Source organism: Puntigrus tetrazona, chromosome 7 (genome assembly GCF_018831695.1).
Source record: "Puntigrus tetrazona isolate hp1 chromosome 7, ASM1883169v1, whole genome shotgun sequence".
Lineage (NCBI taxonomy): Eukaryota > Metazoa > Chordata > Actinopteri > Cypriniformes > Cyprinidae > Puntigrus > Puntigrus tetrazona.
Window position 1 is genome coordinate 14,754,811 of NC_056705.1, and position 15,215 is coordinate 14,770,025.

Below are 15,215 nucleotides of genomic sequence, written 5' to 3' on the forward strand. Positions count from 1 at the left end.
AAATACCACAATATCATCTTGTTTTGAAGAAAAAAAAATCTTAACACCCTTACAGTAAAGAAAAGGAAAATTGCTTGGGATACTGAGACAAGTTTTTTTTTTTTTTTTTTTTTTTTTTTTTAAATGCAATTTTTCATATTTGATTTGTCTTCTTTTTGGAAATGATTCTTTATATAAATGTCAGTCCTTGGTCTGGTGGATGTCACTGGTCCTTGTATCATCATACATCAAGAGCATGCAGTGCAAAACACAAGTCACATAGCATTTGTATGAATTTACCACATTCATGCTGACTGAATAAAGGTGACATTCCATAGGCCACAAAAACAAAGAGACATTACAAAAGATACTACAAAAAACATTACATTCTTACTTATTAAGGGCAAAAACCCCATAGCACTATCACCAAACAAGCTCTAGTCAGGATGAAAAAGAGATTACAGAAAAATTAAAGAAATGGTGAAAGGGCTGATGAAGATACATACGTACATGGAAGCTGGACTGAGAAGGCGAGATGTTAATAATGGCAGAGCTGGTGCCGTCTGCCTGTTATAAACCAGAAGCATTGGTTAGTTGCTTAGCGTTAGTAAATATCTGTCATTCGCTAATCAACACACTTTCAAAGAGAAACAATCACACTGAAAAAAGCCAATATAATAAATGTTTGAGGCTGTAATTGGAATAACATTAAATATCCTTAACAAGAAAAATCTAACCAATGTACACACTATACAAACCTCTACCAGTCAACAGTTCAATCCTGGTTCAAGTTATCATTATTTGCAGCATAATGAGGAATGACTTGAAAACAGAGCAACACATTAGATCAGCTGTAAGAGTGGATGAAATAAGATGACAGCATATATTACGGAGAAAACAGGGGATCGGGTCGCCAGGTCTGGAACTCCTAGACTAAGATGCAACAGAGAGCGTCAATGAGGTACAGATGGCAACCCTACCGACTCGAACCTGCGGTTTGTGAACTCAGACAGGACTGTTTCTAGCTGATAGATAAATCATTACCAAGGTCAGGACCATGAAATGCGATTCCCCGATGAAGAATGACACCCCAAGATTGGTGTTTTTCCTGGATGGGACTCAAAAGTGGGTTTTCACCAATAATAGCTCTAACAGATGAAGAGAGGGTCTCTACAGTAGGATGAGTTCATGCTGCAATGCAAGCGCTAACGCTAATTAGCTGCAGACATAACACACATTCATATTCCGCAGCGCTGTGCCTCCCGATGCTAAATCAAACCATTGTTTTCTAACGGGAACGTGTCGCAGAGAAAGTACCACACCAGCCATAAAACAACACTGGTGAAAACGTATTGAACAATGGAATAAAATAATTAAATTCTGAGAAGTGCTCTCCAAAGAGTAAGAATAATTTAGCAAAACAGTATATGTTTCATTTTAAAGACGCTCATCCTTGTACGCATTATGAAAGCGTCGTAATAAATAACATGCTCAGGGCAAATATTTAATATAATTCAAGCACAAATCTTATTGCATCCATGTCAACAAATGCTCCACTCAAAAGCATAATATATCATGGAAAACACAACAACAGTTCAGCTGGTTACATGGAGAATGAAATGTTTTTCAAGTCTGGTTAACTTGTGTGTGTTTAAGAAAAGATAAAACCAAAAAATAATAATATTCTGTTTCTATTAATTGAGTTTAACATTAATGTATTAATTGGTCATGTTAAAAAAGATGTATCCATACAAAAAAGTACACACAAAAAATTGTAAACTGTATTTCGTTATACAATTATGTAATGCTATATCAATAATAACTGATTAATATGACATTAATTTCTTTTTTAACAAAGTCAAATAATAATGTAAAAATGTATTTTATCCAAAACCAATTTCTCCTCAAAATACCACATGCTCACCATAATTATTTCTTTTTTTTGCATAATTAATTTTTTAATAAATCTAAGAATAAAATTAAATATAAATATTAAATGGAAAAAACTAAGAAAAACATACATCTGAAATTACTTAAGGCAGTAAAAGTGCTAAATGGAAATAAATTAAACCTAAAACTGAAAATATTTAAAATAAAACATAATTAAGATAAAGCCAATATATTAATAAAAACTATAAGTAAATTTAACTAAAATATATTTTCTCTGAATTGTTGATAAGCACTGCATAATAAATTATTTTACAGAGATATATGCTAAGAAGTGATTCAAATCTAATCCAAAAATGTCTTGCAATACGTGACAGCTTTAGACAAAAACACATTTTATGCAGAACGATTTTACACATCCCACCCTGATGAGCCTGGGAGATTGCATTCCCACACCGCATCTGTCACAAGCTAATCACGCTGAACCAGTCCTGATTCCTCCGTATTATGATGCACATGGTGTGGCTGATTACAATGCTATGCTAGGCTGGTGTTACAAACAGCAGAGCCGTGCCAGAGCTGTGTCTTCCCATGCAGCAACCACATCCTGCAGAAATTATGCGAAATCAAGCTTACTCTTTTACGCCGCAATCTAAATGCAATCAAGAGTGCTGGGTGTAGCGTTAAACATCGGGAAACAAACAGGCTAACTGTTCTAATAAGTGTGAGACGCGATCCATTCAAATAGAGTCGAATAAGAAACTGGGCTCAACAAGCCATCAGACTGGCTGCTCATAAACAGGGACCTGGTCGTGAAGGCCTGTCATCGAGCGCTCTCATTCCCCCAGAGTCGACCCCTAGCAGGGGAGGTGTGGGGGTAGGGGGTGGCAGTTATTGTGGCGCCGGTGGTGAGCAGCCAGGAGCGGGGGGATGCAGTTGCCCAAGACGAGGACTTACCACATCAGAGGGAGGACTGAACCCTCACAGCGCCTTCTGCTCTGTAGTGCCAGGGCATAATAAATACAACAAGAGAGAGGACTCCACGCAGCCACTCAGTAGAACAGCTAATTAGGACCAGGCCGCTTTGTTTGCTGTTGTCCTCCAACTAGAGGAGTTGCATTACAGAACATTTTGAAGTACACACATTAGTGGGACAGTTCGCCTCTCTCGCTGTCTAAAGGCCTTTGGGCAAAGCCACAGAGACGTAGGATCAAAATCGAACCTTTTCAGTAGTTCTCCCTCAAGTCTAACCTCAGAAACCTCTTCAAAGCTGTTCTACATGGGTGCTTGCTTTTAGCGCCGTGTTTCAGAAGTATATCATTTAACCCGCTCAAAACCAAAGCAAATCCACAAAGCCACCGGATCGGTGTTACTTTCCCCTATGAGGTTGTGTTTGGCCTCATCAAAAACCTGTTTTAAGTGACGAACCTGATCCAGGGAGCATTTTTTTTTTTTTTTATGAGACCGCTAGGGAATAGTATTGGGATCTGGGCCAAGCCCAAGCAAAGAATTTTTGGGGAGATGATGGGGATTGAGTTTCATTTAATGCACTTGGGAGTTCGGACCGGCAATGCTCTGAACACCACCAACACCAAACTCAAGACATTAGAGGTGAAGATATAACAAGGTAATGAGTTAATGTGCTTACCAGGGAATACACAAAAACAAATTGTGCACACGCAGTTCACCGGCACACGCTGTCTGTAGAACTCAAATTGCATGCTCCAATTCTCAATCTTGGAGGTCGGTTCTGAATGCTAGTGGCTGACTTTATTCTAGATATATAATCTTTATATCTAGAATTATTTACTGGAACTACACAGCATCACTTTACTGCTGCAAACCAGGCACCTGAATCAGCTCTGGACAATACATTTGTGAATAAGGCATCTATTTTGAACCTAATTTACATAGAAAGCGTTCATGCTGAAATGAAGTGTCTAATTTGAAAGGCTGCAGCGCTATTTCAGTATAATTAAACCAATTGTGATGTTATTGAACAAAAAGTGCACAACCATTCAAATGATGGTGGTCAGTTTGTCCAGTACTTTTCCTGTTGAAATTGCTGAAAAGTCTAAGTTAAGACTAATTTTCTAATTTTTTTTAGAAAAAAAAAAATCTAATGAAGATTATTGAACTTTCTATATATAAAATATCCATTAAACCGTTTTTTAAAGAATGCTAAAAAAAAAAAGCATTTTTTCAGCTTTGCCATAACAGGAATAAGTTGCATTTTAAAAATGTATTGTAATAGAAAAAAGATCATAATAAGATTTCACAATATCTCACAGAAGTAATGCAAAAGCATCTTTTAGCTAAAGTGTTTGACTGACTGTCTGATTTGTTTGACTGACTGTGTAAAAACATGGTTACAGTAATCATTCTCTGATTACAGTCTAAATATGAGAGAAGATATGGTCTTTTCAGTAAAGCCTGGACATGCAGGTTTGTCATTTTCTCCTGTGTATCTGTGTTTTAATTTAAATCTGATTTTAATTTTAAAACTGTGCACATTGTTAAACAGTAAGAGCAATATCTTCATCAAATTCCCTGAGTAAGAACTGGACCTTTTACAGCCCTCAGGATCCAAACAGTAGCCACAGGAAAACAAACAAATTTTCCTCTTTAACCGTCCTTGCTTTTCCTGGTTTTCTGAGTGGATCACAGCAGCCTCAGGCTCCCACTGGAATGCTAGAATCACAAAGGATTGTGGACCGGAATCAAACTCCTGTTGCTTCTAGTGCGATAGACCCAAGAAAATTTACTCTGATCCAGTGCAGCTGACCAGAACTAATGACCTTGCTACTGTAAACTACCTAAGATGTTGTCAAAGAATACAACAATGGTATAAAACAGAAACTTACAGCGAAATGCAGATGAGCTGCCAAAGCTGCAAATTAAGTTCATGTTTTGCATGAGCAAAAGAAAAGCAACTACACCCTCAAGCAAAAGCTAAATGTGATGAGCGTGCAAAACCGTGCAACAAAAGCCTCTCATCACAAAAAACGAACAACTGACATACCCTTTTCTTACAGTTCCTTCACTTCATATATTCCATCAAACATTTCTGATAGACAAAAATGAGGGTCACTGGGGATTCTGCCACAGATGACTGTGGTTGCGGTCCCTCTTTTATTTATGTTAGCCAGAACAAGCCATTTGATGGCAGTCCTCATACAAATGCACATTTATAAATAAAGCCCATAGTGCCGTGGTCACCAAACATCTGAAATCAGGAGAAGAACTGGAGGGGATGTTTACTGTGTATTCAGCAATACATTTTCAGAGTCAAACATGCGGTTACATTCAACTGATTTCAGTCAAACCACAAGTGGTGTGCCCACCGATGCCGACTGAATGGCCTTGAGCGTTTGAGTTGACGTTCAGGCCAGTGGGCACTGTGTTGCGTGACAATTTGGGATCATCGTTGGGTTACTAATGGATCAATGTAAGTTGACCGTGTAACATACTGTGGGATACAACGAAACCAAATCTTGCTCTCGGATTAGATCAACGGAAAAGGTGGCAAGTGCAGAAGAAAAGAGCCCCATTAATGGCCCTTAACTAGAGCTGGGCGTGGGCTTATAAAACCCTTCTCAAAAGGGCAAGCGTGAAGTATTCCTCTTTCCACTCTGCAAACGACAGAACACCTCACATCCACAGGGAAGCACTGCCAGCCGGGCTGGAAGGTCAAAAACCTAAATAAACTGTCTTTTGTGAGTATGGTCCATTTCCAAGGAAACCGAGTGGGCCATGAGGTCCCGAATCTGATATTCTAGTCTCGTTTTCTTCCAGTGACTTAACCATATAAAGGCTAAGAGGTTAAAGCTGAGACATGGAAACAATTTTTCAATTTTCCTAATCCCCCTTGATCATTTTTTATGTTGTTTTTATTTATTTTTTGGGAGTATTTTTAGGCTGTAGTTATGAGAGGGAATTGATGACAGCTCGAGGAGGCGTCATTAAAGCTGGCCTCTCTTTTCTCAGAAAGCGAAGCGTGTCATTGTCTCAAGATGGTGTGAGCCTTCATCATACATGCAAGCGCCAAACAGTATTCCATCATGTTACTGAATTCATGATTTCATCAGACACCCACCCCCAATTATGCCTTAAGTTGACTAACATGGCACCATAGCAACATCACAAGGCCAAAATCTTACATCTCATTTTGAAATAACAGCATAAATTAAAGTAATAGATCATTCTTTTCAGCATTTATGCTAATACCCAATTTAAATCGATACCCATTGTCTCTCAGTTCTTCAAGAAGCAACCTTCCTATAGTTGCCGTCTACAAAGCAATGTTTTCTAAGTGTCACAGACACTGTGTCCCTCTGGGGTAATGCTGTAACCCAGACATTATAATGGACAGGATGTGATTGCCATGTTTCACAACTAGAATCACACTTAAACTCCACCAATAAATGCATGGAGAAAACTACCCCTAAAAGACCTTATAAAGTGGCGTGTATGCTCAGAAGTGCTTAACCTTGCCATGACAGCATACCTCATTCTCTAACAAGGCTCTAAAGAAACCAGGAGAAACCCAAGCTATGTGACCAACGACCTACTGAATAGCAGCCAAGAGGACTAACATCATCACAGACAACAAAAAAGAGTGTGTATTCATAGTTTTCCAAAAAGCATTTCTGAGGAGGTTTCAGAAGAGACCTAAATATATAGCACACCAGGACAATCTTTTAAGTAGCTGGTGAATAGACTTTTCATACCTGACCAGGAATAAGAGGTTCCTTATCATCAATATCCACCAGAACGTCATCTCTAGGGGTGTGAGCAATGGCCTCTGTTGATGGAAACACAAATAATTAAGCATAAAGTATAATGTTAATTCACATTGTGACAAAATGAACTTTTAATAGAACTGAACTATTAATAGAGCTAAACGCCAAGAAAATAATTTGCTCCATGCAATTTGTATTGAATAACTGAATAGAGAAAGTTACTATGTTTGGGGTATATTTTTTATCAGCTTGAAATAAACAGCCTTTTCTCCAGTATCTTTTTTTCTCCAGTTTTTCCTTCTTTCCCCTAGGCAGAACACATTTTTCCAACATAAATTATAAAGAAAGATTTGTATTTTACTAAGATTAACCATACTAAAAATATTATGCATTCGTTTCGAACTAAGTATATTTCAAATCTAATATGTACTGACTGATAATATTATTTTTTAGTACCACTCGCATTGCAAATTTCTTGACATTCAGCAGACTTTAAGTATATCGGTAAAGCATACTAAAAGTACAACTGCAGGATATTAAGTACATAAACGTATTTTTAGTATGCTTAGCATGAAATAAATGTATTTCAAACACATTTAGTACACACTAAGGCATATTCATATTTTACTAGTATTTTATAATTTTAGTCTTCCTAATTAAATTTTTACTTCATTGTTACTTGCTGTTTCTTTGTAATTTATGAAATTTCATTTCCAAGAGAAAACAGTTTCAAAGCCAATTCTTATGTATCTGTTGTGTTTACAGTCCCTCAAATATATCTGATATGCAGTTTAAAAGGTATTTAGTCATTCCCTTATTTCCTCACCAAAGTCTTCTTCTGTAGGGTCTCTGTCCAGGCTGTCTGGCTGGCAGCGGAACTCATTGAGCGAGTGGACTGTGCACTGACCCACTACAGGCTTCCTGCCAAACTGACGGTTATCTATAACCTTGATCACCAACGGAGGCATGTAGAGCTCCTCCTTGGGCAATCGCTAGAGTGGAGAAGAGATTACGAATAACAAAGGTATGAACATAAAGAGATGCAAGGTTTATAATGTCTTATTTACGTCTCCATTTCAGTTGTTATTCCACAGAACCTTTCTCTCTCTCCTCTCATACTCTGCTAAAGTATTTCACACCCTAAACCAAGGCAAACATGACCAGGGCTGACCACGACTGACAGTGCAAATAACTTTGCTAGTCATTCAGCATTCTTTCCATGCGATGCCTTCCAGCCTCAGATGAGTACTGGAACGGAATCCAGACTATCTTACGTTTTAGAATTAAGAACTGACGCTCATTGCTGGGGAACATTGTTACTCTGCCAGTCATCACTCATGAAGCATCCACCACGTGAAGGACACCGTGACCACATTGTATATAAGTCTGTCTCAAATGCTTAGCAGCATGCTGTAACACAAAATTTGATATCTTAACTGGATTTCTACAAAAAGAATCTACAAGAAATATGAAGAGGGCTCAGCCAAAGGTCAACTGTATTTATTAACCTTTGACAGTTACAATAGATGCGTTATTTTTGCCTTGATGAATGGACATGAAAGTTCAATGAAAAGTTTATCCAAAAAAAGAATTTGCTGACAGTTTATTCACCCTCATCCAGGATGTAAATGAATACGTTTCTTCATTAGAAGAATATGTATGGTATATGTAATATGTATTGGGATCACAATGGCTCTGCAGTGAATGGGTGCCGTCAGAATCAAAGTCCAAATCAAAGAGTCAGAGTCCAAACAGATGATAAAAACATCACAAAAATCTACAAGTAATGTAGACAATCCGCAGACTGCATGTTTATAATAAATAACACATTAGTTCCAGCTAAAAGTCATGTAACCAGAATCAGAATATTGTTTTCTACAATGAAAAAGTCATCTCTAATCTCGGATTAATCTTGGATGGTCTGAGGTTGAGTAAATGTTTATCAAATTTTTGTTGGGACAATTCATTTAAATCTTACAGAATGTACATGTTGGGGAAAGTTACTTTTAATAGTAATGCATTAAAATATTGCCTTGCTCCTTAAAAAAATAACTAATTGCGTTACTTAGTTAATTTTTATAGAAAGTAATGCTCTACGTTACTTTTGAATTACTATTTGAATCTGAGGGGCTTGACTGTTTGATTTTAACATAAGAAGTCGTATTTATAGCAAATGTAAAAGCTCCTTCACACCAAAAATTGTAACGAATAAACTTCAGGCTGAAGGAAAAATAAACTCACATCTGTATAGTATTCTTCAGCAATTAAAAACAATGAAGCACAATTGTTAGTTTATCTAAAAGTACCTCGGTTATTTTCGTGTAAATGAAAAAATAAATAAATAAATCAAAAAGTAAAGTAATCTTATTATGTAATTGTAATGCATTACCCCCAACACTGCATAAAACAAACAAAAAAAGATCCAGAGCTTACGACATCAATGAACAGAGTGTTGACTTCAAAGTTAGGGTTCTTCTTAGTATTTCGAATGACGCAGGACTGAACCACACTTCCTCCACATTCCACCTGAAGACTGGGAGATGTCACACTGGCCAGCTGGAAACTCTTCAGGTTACGCAAACCCCATGCCAAAATCTAAGAATTAAAAGGTTAAGTCATTTGAACTATAGAAATCATGGATAGTAAAACAGCCATTTAAAATGAATGATAAAAAAAGAAATGTCAGTGCCCTACACAAGGTTCAAAAAGCCTATAAATTAAATGGATAACCCAAGAAAGGTTTTGGGCTCACCTCAATAGCTGTGCGTTGTAGAACAGGTTTTATCCCCTGTGGCACCATGTAAACATTAGGTTCCCTTTGTGGAGGTGGATACGGCAAATCAGAGTCCTCTGGCTAAAAATGAAGTGCAAAACATAATTAATTTATTTATTTATTTTTTTGCCTTGACAAGTGAAATAGATGAACTGAAAGTTACAATAATGGTTCACCCAAAAATGAAAACGACTCCATAATTTACTTTAGCCATTCTAGTTTTTTAAAAATGTATCCTGACTCGTCCAAGCTTGGTAATGCTGGTGGATAGTGGCCATTATCTATCTGTTTCAGAAGACCTTGGTTAACCTCCCAGAGGCTTATAATTTAGTTTTACAACAGATATATACGATTTATGGAGCTTCAAAATAATGGCCACTATTCACCAGCATTACCAAGCTTAAAAGAGCAAGGATAACTTGATAACTCGAACCTCGAAAAGACGAAAGTCACATGCACCTAGGATGGCTGGGGGTTAAGTCAATTATGCAGTAATTTTAATTTTAGGGTGGACTATTCAAATATTATTACAAATAAAAAAAGTGCATAAGATAACATTAACATGGATATTCTCCATTTAACTATGTTCAAAAGGGAAGCAAAGAAGGCTGAAAATGCGTTCACAGTTTAAAAAAACATGCAAAATGTTATCTTCACATAATTGAAGGAGACACAAAGTACATTTAGAGAACTCAGATTCACAAGCACTATGTTTCCATTCTTCTCTATAAGTACATTTGCATGACGCACCCAAATTCGAAAATGGGTGTGAAAACAAACAAGGAATTGGTTACTAATAGCAGTGACAAAAAGTCAAACATCATGACTTCACATGCCAATCAAAGTTAGCAATCAAGACACACACACACACACACACACACACACACACACACACGCAAGGATTAGCCAGAACTATGTTGTGCCAGGGCAATTGTTTGATGAATGGTACTACTGTTGAATACAATGGTGCTCTGTGCAAAGGGACCTTTGGAGATACGCTTCAGTCATGGAGAATTAGACTATGTAATGTCTAACTTCATTAAGTTAAGGCAAGGATTTAAAAGAACGTCATTAAAACAGACACACCTTTAAGGAAGCGTGGCTAATCGACTTGATAAATTACAACATTTCCCGACAATTATACAATCTCAGTACTCAACATGCTCAAGTCTTTGCATGGACAAACTGAATTAATCAGATCCTATATATATTACATTTACATTTACATATATTCATTTGGCAAATACTTTTGTGCAAAGTATATTGCATTCAGATTTTACAATTATCATCAGTTTATGTATTCCCTAAGAATCAAATCTATGACCCTGGTGCTACTAGCACTATTCTCTTTAGTTTTGGGAATTTAAAAACTATAATAATAATATCAACATATTGGTACCACATTTCTCCTATTTTCAAACTGCAACAATTTTTCATTTGCTGTCATCTAACACTCACTTAATGTTCATTTCCAATGATTTGTTAACAATGTTAATTGCAAAATCTTCCTGAAATGTATTAAGGTCAAGTCACATTTATTTATATAACACTTTATACAATACAGATGTATAAAGTACAGGTTTAGTTAATGCCAGTTCACTGTTGATTCAGTTGATCAGTTAGGGAATAAATTCAAATTAATAAAACAACTCTAGAGAAAAAAGCGATATAATCATCCAGCTCACTCCAATCATGCCTGTGCATTTAAGTCAATAACACTGCCAAATTTTCCATTTTATTATTTTATACATAATATTATTGTATTATTGTTTATTTATTATTAGTGCATCCCTAGATCTAAATGATATCATGCTGTTATTTCCAGCAAAACAAAGACAGTAATGTGAAGTACAGAGGAAAAGGGAAAGTGCGAGACCGTGAACCATGTATTGCCAATGTTTTCCTTTACTATTGGCGACTTGCAAATGTTTACGTCCCTAGTGTGTTTGTATCTAATGAAGAGCAGCTATTATGCAGTCTAATAGCAGCATGTTAGTTCCACCATTAGTCTATCACTGTGTCTTTTTGAAATGCCACTGCAGAACAATACAAATCTTTGTGCAGATGAAGCGGAATCCAGTAGATAGGAGAGCTGGGAATACAGCCGGATCAGAAAGGCCTCTTAATTTCCAAGCCGTCTCCCACAAGATCTTGTCCTTGGCAGGCCTCATAAAAATCAAGGAGGTGCATAGAAGTACACAGAGTTCTGGAGGAATCTACCCACCAGCGATAAAACAAAAATCTAGATCTCAACACTCCATATCCACAGCCTAATGAAAACCAGTGGGAATGACATGTTGGGGCTTTAACTATACTGGTTCCAGCTCAGTGTCTTCCACATTACAAAAGTCAGAAGGACTTAATCATTAGCTCTGGTTTAACATGGTGGAACCACATGTCCTGGGTTTTTTTCATTGCGGTTTATCAACTAAATAGAGTGAAATGTGTTTGCGTATGTGCATGCATGCTGAATTGTACCCATTGCTGTTGACTGTCAGAGAGGAACCCTGGAAGCACAAGCTTGAAGATGCCCAAAATAAACAGAGAGGGGAAAAATGAACGAGAGAACAGGAAAGAGATGCTGTGGAACAATTGCAAATAAGATTCATTGTCTATTCACAGAGTCCTCCACCAGCACTTACCTCATCCATGATATGTGAGGGTGGTATAATATCCCCCTGCAGAAAAAAAAAGACTTTTAAAAATCAATAAATAAAGTGTTACAGTGTGGGCATTTGTTTGTGTGTGTGTGCGTGGGTGGGTGGTTTGACTGTTCTCTAAGGGTTCGCTTTAATTCAATTTCCCTGTGATTATCCCACTCTAACTGATGCCAGCTGGACAGGTCTGGACTGGGTGGGGCCTCTGGCACTTTTAAACTCCACTGGCATCCCCAATCAGTCTCCTGGCTGTCTGCATTGCCCAGACAGGGCCACTTTCCTCAACTGAGAGCTGCTGAGCGGTGCCAGTCTCCAAACAGACAGCGCTAGTGAAGCCGGTTCAGATACAGTGATGTTTATGTCATTTACAGCAGCTCTATCCAATTACTCAGTCGTGCTTGACTGAGAGAACAGGGAGTGACGATGACTTGGAGGACAGGAAGTGTGTGTCTGTGCATTTTTTTAAAGAAAGCAAAGGAAAAAAGGGGGGAAGCTGAAAGACATATGACTAACCTCTTGACCGGGGATGTGATGAACTGCAGGCTGTGAAGAAAGAATGAAGAGCAGCGACTAAATTATTTCGTACTATAAAAACTGAGAGCGGTTTTGCATTTTAAATCATATGTTGTCAGGCGCTGTGCATACAAATACAACTGCGTGGGTGAAAGAGCCACTAAACTTCCTCTGCGGTGCTGGAGAAGCTGTGATATGTGCCGTGTAAACACTTGTGGGTTAAACTCATAACAAAAGCATTTCTTTCAACAGAGATGCTGCAGACAACAGCTGGGCTAGATGTGTCGAAAAGTATACTCAGGTTATCTTAATTCTGACCTTTATAGCTTTATGTCAAATCGGAAAATTAAAGCCACAGATACCAGTTACAATATCACAAGTGATATAATGTCTACGAGGACGATAATTCATGTAACTCTTACTTTATCTCTGCGGATCAGTTCGAAAGCAGCAAGGAGTTGTCCAGCAGGCTTTCCAGCTTTCTGGATGGGATACCAGGCGAGACGAGGGGAAGACACCATTGATGGTTGGCAAACACAACGGCCCATAAACTCATCAGCACCCTGTAGGGGTCAAATAACTTATCAGCCATTTTCTGTTTCACAGACATAACAAAAGCCCAAGCTTCAGACAGCATGTCCTTTGTTTTGAGACATTCAGTAGCATGCAAACCTGATATTCATAATCGTATTAGCTTTCTTTCTGGAAATAATTATTTATCACTGTCACTACAATTTTACTTGACTTTTATTGGCTTAATTTACTCAAATGGCTCATCTATACAAAAATAAGTAGGCATTATTATTATAAAATAAGCAGTCAATATATTGTATGTAGCCATGCCTATGCATAAAACCTGTGTGCGTTTAATTAATGCAAAAAGCAAGATAGCATACAGTTTGGATTGGCAGTATGGTTCTGCTCTGGACAAGAATTCCTTATGCATTCATGCTGCCTTGCATAGATAGAGCAGGGAGAGCAGCAATAGCATTTTATTAAAACATATTAATGAAACATTTTATTTCAGTTTATTGCCAAGGCAACATTTCTAAATTTCAGTTTCTACGTTTTATATGTTTTTCAGGTTTTTTATATTTTATTCGATTTTTGCCTTATTTCAGTTAATGAAAACTAATTTTAGTTAACAATAAAAACACTGGTCTAAGAAGTGCTTTATACAATATACCACTATTTTTATTTTGTCTTTAAATGTGTTAAACATAATTTTGTCAAACAGTTAAACAGATGGCAGCTTTTCCTCATTAAAACTGAACTGCACTTCCATGTTAGTGAACTGATTTTAATATTGCTATAATTCTGCCTGACAAAATCAGTGGTTCTTGACCTGAAAAAACTGTAAATTGGACAAGACTTCATTTCACAGGTCGAAGACTGGTTCATTTGACAATAAACACACACCCTTTTATAAAATAAGACATACGAACACAATAAAAACTCACATAGGTGTCTTGATCATATAGTTCCACTACAATGTGTGGAGGGTTCCTCTCATTCACAAGATGGTCTCCGAATATTTCAACTTCATAAAAGATGAGGGTCTGGTCCCAGGTGGGATTGAGCGTGTTCCGGACAGTCACTGTCTTCTGGCTCTGATGCAGGAAGGACACGATGGCATAGGCATCTAATCAAAAAGTCAAAGATCAATGAATTGCATCACATTTCCACAACAGAAAAAGCGATGAAGTATGGCAAGAGTTGCAGGTACACATCAAGGGGAATAGCATTGGTAATGTGCATTTGTATACTGTCGGCTTGCTCAGGTCAAATGAGGTTATTGCCACATAGATGGATAAATGAAATGGAAAAAACTGCATCAAGAGTTAGGAAAGATGTGCAGCCATCAACTCACTGAAGTCTGTTTGCCATCAAGACTGAGGCAGTGATTTGGTACATTCTCCTCAGAACAAGACATTCAATGCATCAGTAAACACAATAAACACAAGCATTTCTGTTTTTATTTGGTTCTGTAATGAGGGTGACTTTGCCAAGAATATAACATCAATTATGGAAGTGAAAAGAACCAGAGATACCCTGAGTTATGGCGTAGGGAGGGTGAGAGCATTTTTGAACTTTAGTAGGTCTATGTAATGTCTGAAAGATGATGTGTGGTTGTGAGACAGAGAAAGGGGGAAGGGGGTGAGTGAGTTAGCCAATGCATGTGCATGTGTGAGTGTTTATGTATTTAAGTGAGGGTTTTAAAGAGATAGTTCACCCAAAAATGAAAAATCTGTCATTATGATTCCAAATCTGTTAAACAGAAACAAAAAAAGAATGTGCATGCTTCTCATCTACACAATAATAAAAGTTGATTTTAAGCCATTTAACAATACAGTATAGATTGAAAATTAAGACATTATTGTAGCTCTTCAAATAAACATTTTCTACAAATGAGACTATCCAAAGAAGCCAAATTTGAATACAAGCACAAATTCACATTCAAAACGTACATTTGATCAAAAAACTTTAATATCACTTCAGAACACTAGGATCAAAGAATTAAGAGTTAAAACCGTCGCATTTTTACAAGAATAAATAATGGTAGACTTTATATTTTGGTAAACAATTTCATTAAATGACACAACATCTAAACATTTAAACAAACATATATGCACTTAAGGTGCTGAAAAACAAGAGAGTGACATC

The 15,215-nt window shown here is 37.2% G+C and overlaps 1 protein-coding gene across 13 annotated transcripts in view; it reads right to left on the reverse strand.

The window, feature by feature from the left end:
- The window catches only part of dysf (dysferlin, limb girdle muscular dystrophy 2B (autosomal recessive)), a 61,759-nt gene that overhangs the window by 21,631 nt on the left and 24,913 nt on the right, over positions 1–15,215 (reverse strand). For 7 of the 13 annotated variants that reach the window (XM_043244013.1, XM_043244002.1, XM_043244012.1 and 4 more), the window contains 10 exons: positions 14,012–14,193; positions 12,974–13,114; positions 12,552–12,581; positions 12,024–12,059; positions 11,860–11,901; positions 9,361–9,462; positions 9,042–9,203; positions 7,435–7,600; positions 6,597–6,670; positions 490–546 (listed from right to left, as the gene is read on the reverse strand). In XM_043244013.1, coding sequence (XP_043099948.1) covers positions 490–546; positions 6,597–6,670; positions 7,435–7,600; positions 9,042–9,203; positions 9,361–9,462; positions 11,860–11,901; positions 12,024–12,059; positions 12,552–12,581; positions 12,974–13,114; positions 14,012–14,193 — 992 coding nt within the window. The remainder of the gene's footprint in view (positions 1–489; positions 547–6,596; positions 6,671–7,434; positions 7,601–9,041; positions 9,204–9,360; positions 9,463–11,859; positions 11,902–12,023; positions 12,060–12,551; positions 12,582–12,973; positions 13,115–14,011; positions 14,194–15,215) is intronic. The other 6 variants (XM_043244014.1, XM_043244010.1, XM_043244009.1 and 3 more) reach the window with 2 other exon arrangements.